Source organism: Heptranchias perlo, chromosome 1 (genome assembly GCF_035084215.1).
Source record: "Heptranchias perlo isolate sHepPer1 chromosome 1, sHepPer1.hap1, whole genome shotgun sequence".
NCBI lineage: Eukaryota > Metazoa > Chordata > Chondrichthyes > Hexanchiformes > Hexanchidae > Heptranchias > Heptranchias perlo.
This window is the reverse complement of record NC_090325.1, coordinates 135,616,015-135,623,547: the sequence shown is the minus strand read 5'-3', so window position 1 is coordinate 135,623,547 and position 7,533 is coordinate 135,616,015. Positions and strand designations below refer to the sequence as shown.

The 7,533-nt window shown below is 38.9% G+C and overlaps 1 protein-coding gene across 1 annotated transcript; it reads left to right on the top strand.

The window, feature by feature from the left end:
- Window positions 1–221: 221 nt before the first annotated feature.
- apela (apelin receptor early endogenous ligand) lies at window positions 222–6,401 on the top strand. The gene is made up of 3 exons (XM_067981932.1): window positions 222–297; window positions 902–988; window positions 6,017–6,401. Exons 1-2 carry the CDS (start codon window positions 222–224, stop codon window positions 985–987), a joined length of 162 nt encoding a protein of 53 aa, XP_067838033.1. The 3' UTR covers window position 988; window positions 6,017–6,401.
- Window positions 6,402–7,533: the final 1,132 nt, after the last annotated feature.

The following is a 7,533-nucleotide window of genomic DNA, read 5'->3' as shown; positions in this document are numbered from 1 at the left end:
AAGAAAGAGGCCCTGACCACAGCTAATAACCAATAACCTCGCCTGATGTGATCATTAACTTTGTTAGAAAATGCAGCAGCTCAGTTCAGTTAGGGGCTTGCCACTAGAGCGTGATTTGTGCCAGATACAGTTGGCAAAGTGAAGGGTTTTATTTTAACCAGTGCTGGGAAATTCTGTGTTCTGTCTGCTTCAGCTCAATCGCTACGAGCAGAAAAATCAAAATGAGATTTCAGCACCTCTTCCACATCATTCTTGTCGTATGCACAAGTCTTCTGCTGATCAGTGGACAGAAGGCAGGTAGGTGACTGGTTCCTATACTTTTATTAGCTGAGCTTTTAATCTGAGAGGTATTTGATGCTGCGTGTATGACACCGTTTAACAGTACTGTGTAATATAGTAGCTTCTACAGATTTTGCAAGGTGTGCAGTAAGGCCAAATCATTAGAAGAGGTGCAGGAAAACAACTGTTGAATAGAATGTATTTGATAGCAAGACACAGAGAAAGATTTTTCTTTGCACAAAACAAAACTCACTGGAAATAAAAAAAGACCCAATAGATCTCTCCATGTGCAATGTTTTTTCCCTCCAGTTATGCTTTAAGAGTAAAAGTACATGGAGTTTTCTAGAGGTTCATTACAATTTTACGCACATCCAGGCTGCTCAAAAGAAACGAACATCTCTTTCTAAATAAAAATCTATGGCAAGTAATGAGAGAGGTTAATTGACTGAACAGCACAAGTCAAGCCTTCAAGCTCGCACAAAAAGAACTTCAAAAATTCAGAGTGCAAGTTTAACAATGTGCTCAGTACTGACTGCATTCCTGAGTCCCTGCTTTAGAGAATGTCAAATTCAATTTAATGTTAGATGGCAAACCACCAATTTACTTCAATTCTTACTTTCAGGTAAAAGATGGAGACGGAAAATGCAAAGGCACAACTGTTTGCAAAGAAGATGTATGCCTCTCCATTCAAGGGTTCCCTTCCCTTAAGGTTTGTTAAGAATAAATTCCATTTAATTGATTGCAGCTGCAAACAAACATTACAGCCTAACTGGAAACATTGTGGAATTGAAATAACCAGTTTCACACTTTCAGGAGGCCGATTGAAATGTCACTATGGTTTAACACTTGTCGTTTGCATTTTGAGAGCTTCTTGTTTTTAATCCCTATTTTTTCTGTCTCCAATATTTTCCCCATCTCCCTCGAAGGAGCAGACTCATTAGTTGCTTTTATATTGGTGCCAGTGGGGTGTTTGAGGCACTGGTTCCTGACGTGCAAACCTACACTCTACTGATACCCATATAATCACAAACACCCTACTGATACCCATATAATCACAAATACCCTACTGATACCCATATAATCACAAATACCCTACTGATACCCATATAATCACAAATACCCTACTGATACCCATATAATCACAAATACTCTACTGATACTCATATAATCACAAATACCCGACTGATACCCATATAATCACAAACACTCTACTGATACCCATATAATCACAAATACCCTACTGATACCCATATAATTACAAATACCCTACTGATACCCATATAATCACAAATACTCTACTGATACTCATATAATCACAAATACCCGACTGATACTCGTATAATCACAAATACCCGACTGGTACCCATATAATCACAAATACCCTACTGATACTCATATAATCACAAATACCCTACTGATACCCATATAATCACAAATACCCTACTGATACCCATATAATCACAAATACCCTACTGATACCCATATAATCACAAATACCCTACTGATACCCATATAATCACAAATACCCTACTGATACCCATATAATCACAAATACTCTACTGATACTCATATAATCACAAATACCCTACTGATACTCATATAATCACAAATACCCTACTGATACTCATATAATCACAAGTACCCTACTGATACTCATATAATCACAAGTACCCTACTGATACTCATATAATCACAAATACCCTACTGATACTCATATAATCACAAATACCCTACTGATACCCATATAATCACAAATACCCTACTGATACCCATATAATCACAAATACTCTACTGATACCCATATAATCACAAATACTCTACTGATACCCATATAATCACAAATACCCTACTGATACCCATATAATCACAAATACTCTACTGATACTCATATAATCACAAATACCCTACTGATACCCATATAATCACAAATACCCTACTGATACTCATATAATTACAAATACCCTACTGATACCCATATAATCACAAACACCCTACTGATACCCATATAATCACAAATACCCTACTGATACTCGTATAATCACAAATACCCTACTGATACTCATATAATCACAAATACCCTACTGATATTCATATAATCACAAATACCCTACTGATACCCATATAATCACAAACACCCTACTGATACTCATATAATCACAAATACCCTACTGATACTCATATAATTACAAATACCCTACTGATACCCATATAATCACAAACACCCTACTGATACCCATATAATCACAAACACCCTACTGATACCCATATAATCACAAATACCCTACTGATACTCATATAATTACAAATACCCTACTGATACCCATATAATCACAAACACCCTACTGATACCCATATAATCACAAATACCCTACTGATACTCATATAATCACAAATACCCTACTGATACTCATATAATTACAAATACCCTACTGATACCCATATAATCACAAACACCCTACTGATACCCACATAAATGCATTTATTCTGTAGCGCTCTTGTATCCACAACAAACCCGATTTCAACATTGAATATCTAACACATCTTAAAGATAATTTAAAGTTGTCTTTATATGGAGTTTAGTGGTTTCATAGGGCTATTTGCCCCTGATGCACAGAGCCAAGGTGAACTTGTCAGACTCACTAAGGATGCCCCATTTCCAGTGTGGCTCTTCCCTTTTCCTCTTCAGTGATGGGTGCTGGGCACCACTGTATAATACCGAATCCCACAGTGCAAATGGAGGGACCAGCTCCTCAGGTTTAGTTTTAAGGAACAGCTGGTTTTAACCTGAAGGCAGATTTGTAGATCTAGAATGACTCCACATTATTTGTCATGCCCTCAAGGGGAGGGTATGACGAATACGAGCAGTCTATCTGAATTAAAATTGTACGTGAGTTAAATTAAGATTTGATTCTCATGGTCGATGATGCAACCGATATGCTGCTGCAGTGTCCATCGGTTGTGGAAGACTTCAAGCGTGCTGGTGGACACCACGTGATCACTTTCCATCGTCATCCCAGGCGTACACAAGGCCTGGGAAGACTAGCACGCAGTCGGTGCGGCCCTTCCTAGTGGATCTTAGTGTTTATACTTAGGAATGCAGCCGATGGAGGGACAACTGCAGTTGGCTGCACTCTATAAAGTAAAAGTGCCTTCACATTCACTATTAGTGAGACACATCTAGTGGGCATTCACTCAGGCGATTTAAAGACATTAACACCTTATCTGCCGATCCTGTTGCTAAGATTGATCACAACTATTTAATTACATCACACCTAAATGACTAATCCTCTCGAATTGTTTTGCTGTTTCAACACACATAGCAAACAAAATGTTGTTTAAGCTCAACAAATAGATCATTATTGTTGGTGGTATTAATGAAGTTGATGTGAAACATCAAATGGATTGAAATTAGAGTTAACATTTCATGCAGTCCCCTGAAGGGACTACAGCAAACTATGGAATCCAAATGAGGTAATTCAGTTTATCAAACTGCACAGCCAAAGTCAATTAGCAGTGTTAAGGAGACAATATGTGGAATGTAGCAGGACAAGGAAACTCAAACTATTTCAGATGTACAGTAAAATTTGATTTTTTTTTTGTATTTACAGTAGAGTTTAATAAACCAATGTCGGTCTTGGCTCAGCGTAACACTCTTATCTCTGAGTCAGAAGGTTGTGGGTTCAAGTCCCACTCCAGAGATTTGAGCACATAATCCATACTTCAGTGCAGTTCTGAGGGAGTGCTGCACTGTCAGCGGTGCCGTCTTTTGGATGAGACGTTAAACCAAGGCTCCGTTTGCCATCTCAAGTGGACGTAAAAGACCCTGTAGCACTATTTCAAAAAAGAGCAGGGGAGTTTTCCCCATTGTCCTGGCCAATACTTATCCCTCTATCAACATCTCAACATCACTATAACAGTTATCTGGTCATTTATCTCATTGTTGTTTGTGGGACATTGCAATGTGTAAATTGGCTGCCACATTTCGTACATTACTACAGTGACTACACTTCAAAAGTACTTCAATGGCTGTAAAGCGCTTTGTGAAATCCTAGGGTAGTGAAAGATGCTATATAAATGCAAGTTCTTTCTTAATAAGTTAATTACCCATGAAAGGGGGAGAAAAGCTCACAGGAGTACTTTCTTACCAAAGTGCTACTCCAATAACTAGCTATAAAAAAATTTCCACCAACCCACGAGTTACAAATCCACCCTGAATGCCCCCCACCCCCCAAGGGGCTCAGCAAGTTTAACAATGAGTATCAGAGCCAATATAAAGGAACATGGGAATTATCAGGACTGAAAGAGGCCACTGTGTTCCATTGGGCTGCTCCCAAAGTTTGCAAACTATCATACAATTCTCTATTTCTCATAACACTGCTTTCTCTGCCAAATATCAATCAGCTCTTTCTTGAATTTGCCAACACTATCTGCCTGCTCTGTCTTCCCAGAAAGTCTGTTCCATATTTTTATCCACCCTCTGTGTGAAGTAGCTAAATCTAAAGTGTCTGTTTACCATCCCTCTTCTGAGCTTGAGTTTGTGGCCCCCTGTTGTAAAGCATATTATGTCAGAAGTATTATTAGGGTTCAATTTATTTCTATCCCTTAGAATCTTGAATACCTTGAATGCCTTCTTTTCTCCAGTGTAAACACTTCCAGTTTTTGCAGCCAGTTCCCGTCAGTTGCCCTTTCTTCATTACAGGATGTTGGGTCAATTGTAATTTTCAAGACAGATCGACAGATGTTTATTCGGTAAGGGTATCAAGGGATAGGGATCAAAGGCAGGTAAATGGAGTTGAGATACAGATCGGCCGTGATCTAAATGAATGGCTCAAGTAGCTGAATGGCCTACTCGTGTTCCTATATCCCAAATGTAGGATGGAGATGAACAATGTACATTATTAGCCTGGTGGGCTGGATCAGTGCTCTGCACAAGTTCACAATCACTTCTTGGTACTTATGTTCTATTCCTCTGGCTAGACACTCCAAGATCTTGTCTGCATTCTTTACTGCTGCTGTGCTGAAGGTTTCAGTGAGCTACCCCCCCCAGTACCACCAGATCTCTTTCCTGTATTGTATCCTGTAAACTTAATGTAGTCCAGAAAGGTCCCAAGTTCAATGCTTGGTCTGTGTTGCAATACCTGATCTCAGCTAAGGCAACAATACAGGCAATACAGGCAAATAAAACTGTTGGACTATAACCTGGTGTTGTAAGATTCCTTACATTTGTCCACCCCAGTCCATCACCAGCATCTCCACATCATGATTACAATTGGCCTCAGCACCCTTGGGTTACAGAGGGGAAAATCAGTCAGGGCTCTGCTCCTGATTGCTATATTCAGCATCTCCTGCTGGAAGTATGCATATGTGAACCATGGGTAAGGACAGGATTGGGGCTTGGCTATAAAACCTCATGGAGTCAAATAACTGGCCAACAATTGGCGTGAGTAAAAATGGAATAAAAGAAACCCGTGAATATTGAGGGCAGTTTTGTGAGCTCATTGGATGTTGTTACAGTTCTTATGCAAATTCTACAGAATCCAATGTCTATTTAAATGTTAAAGGTGGTAGAAATTAGTGTAAACACAAGTTACAGCAGAGGAATAACGTAGTTTGATCCCAAAACCCCAAATATGTATTGACATTGTTGGCTAACAGTGAGCCGAAGTGGAGGTGTGGAGCAGTTCAAAGAATCCATTATTACAAATGTCCTCATTTTGTTTTTCTCCTAAAAATATAGTTCTTGTGAAAACGCAAACAGAACGGCTGGAGGAGCTAGAACATCTGCGACAGCAACGCCGCATCGATGTTTTGAGGGTGGAGAAAAAAGAGCAAAGGACTGTTTACTTCAATTAACTCAGACTGCAAAGATCATGAATACTTAATTGGTGAACATATGATCACTCAAGACTTGAACAAATACACGCTTTTTTCATATTCCAAGTGGAAAAGCAGAATCCATGGAAGGCTGACTACCAAGAAATGTTTGGCAACAATTGTAAAAAAAATATTTCCAGATAAACCCTAAGGGCAAAGGGTAACCAACGTGACTAAAATTCACCCCTCACTGTAATCCAACTAATCCCAATTGCATTATTCAATATTTAATAGTTTTAATCCTGAAAGTACATGGTTTAACAATCTACATTCAAGTTAAATGAAACTGCATCATGTTATTGTAAAATAAAACTCCTATTTTTGTCAACTATGACATCTCACCAGTATTGAAGGTTTTTTTTAATGGGATGTGGGGAGAAAGCAGCGAAGAGTACTTACTGAGACTTATGCAGTTTAACCCTCCAAAACAAGGAGCCCAGCATCTCTGAAAATCATTTCTGAAATATCTTTTATTAGAAGGCAAGCATTGCATCCAGATATACAGACCATTGCTACTGACCTGTGGATGTATAGAGCAATTAGAAAGAAGAAAGGACTTGCATTTATATAGCACCATTGGTTATAAAGTGCTCTGGGACATCTTGAGGTCATGAAAGGTGTTATATAAATGCAAGAATTTCACTCTGAAGGTACAGAACTGCATAAAGTATGCACATGGCACTGTGCCAATGAAACAAGGAAATTTTAAGACTTTATTTATCTGAAGGAAATGTCTATGGCTACAAAGGAGTTCATAACGGTAAGTCAGAGCATACTATACCAACTTAGGATATATATGCTGTAACTGATGTCTCATTCTCTGCTTCTTTTCCATCTACTCAAGGGTTCCCAGGTCTCTGTCATCTCTCTCTTGTTCCTTCTCCATCTCAATTCCCTCCTCCACTTATCATCTAATCCTCCCATTCTTTTGCTAATGATTCTACTCTACATTCATCGACATTTTTCAGATCACACACCCTCCATTTTTACAAGGTCCATTCCGCTTGCAGTGCAATGACTGAACTGCAGTGTCTGAATTACAACAGCTTGACCTCCATAAGACTTTGAAATGGCAATGAAAATCTTATTTCTTTCAATGCTCCAAACGTGCAGTTTTGTTGGCCAGCGGCTGCAGAAACTACCGAGTTTATTCCGAACTGCTGACACTCAGGCAAAAGCAACTTTTGAACTGAAGTAACCTGAGTTCAGTCGCTGGCCTGAGCTGGCTGGAACCGGTTTGAATTAGCTAAGTTTCGTGAAAGTTTTATTGAGGTATATTTTCCAACCAGCACTGTTGCCGTACAAATGCGTAATGCACTTTTTAAACAGGGGCATTAATCTATTTATAAAGTAGATGGGTTAATGCCTTCTATAAAAATG

Coding starts and splice junctions, on each gene's coding strand:
- apela (XM_067981932.1), top strand. CDS start 222: ATGAGATTTCAGCACCTCTTCCACATCATTCTTGTCGTATGCACAAGT. Junction 298..901: donor GATCAGTGGACAGAAGGCAG/GTAGGTGACTGG, acceptor TCTTACTTTCAG/GTAAAAGATGGAGACGGAAA.